This window comes from Pterocles gutturalis, unplaced genomic scaffold (genome assembly GCF_000699245.1).
Source record: "Pterocles gutturalis isolate BGI_N339 unplaced genomic scaffold, ASM69924v1 scaffold29616, whole genome shotgun sequence".
Lineage (NCBI taxonomy): Eukaryota > Metazoa > Chordata > Aves > Pterocliformes > Pteroclidae > Pterocles > Pterocles gutturalis.
In genome coordinates this window covers 1-211 of record NW_010098751.1, presented here as the reverse complement: position 1 = coordinate 211, position 211 = coordinate 1, and the positions used below count along the sequence as shown (strand labels likewise).

General features: G+C 70.6%; 1 protein-coding gene across 1 annotated transcript in view; it reads right to left on the bottom strand.

The window, feature by feature from the left end:
* Positions 1-174, bottom strand: part of LOC104462122 (cbp/p300-interacting transactivator 3-like) — a 1,835-nt gene extending 1,661 nt beyond the window's left edge. The window contains 2 exon segments of the mRNA XM_010073963.1: positions 1-11; positions 13-174. The exon segment at positions 1-11 is cut by the window's left edge and continues 1,661 nt beyond it. Of these exon segments, the coding sequence (XP_010072265.1) occupies positions 1-11; positions 13-168 (167 nt within the window). The 5' untranslated portion in view covers positions 169-174.
* Positions 175-211: the final 37 nt, after the last annotated feature.

Sequence of the window (211 nt, the reverse complement as noted above, 5' to 3'; positions counted from 1 at the left end):
CCGTCCAAGCCCAGCCCCTCCGTAAGGCATCATCTGGCCGCCGGCGGGCAGCGTCCTCAGCACATGCTGCCCGTGCTGCGGGGGTCCCTGCAGCGCGCTCACCCCCATGCGGTAGCTCTGCAGCCCGGTGCCCCCGTGGCTCATGGGCATCATCATGTGCTCAGCCATGGCTCCAGGCCCCTGCAAGGCGACACACGGCTCAGGGCGAGGG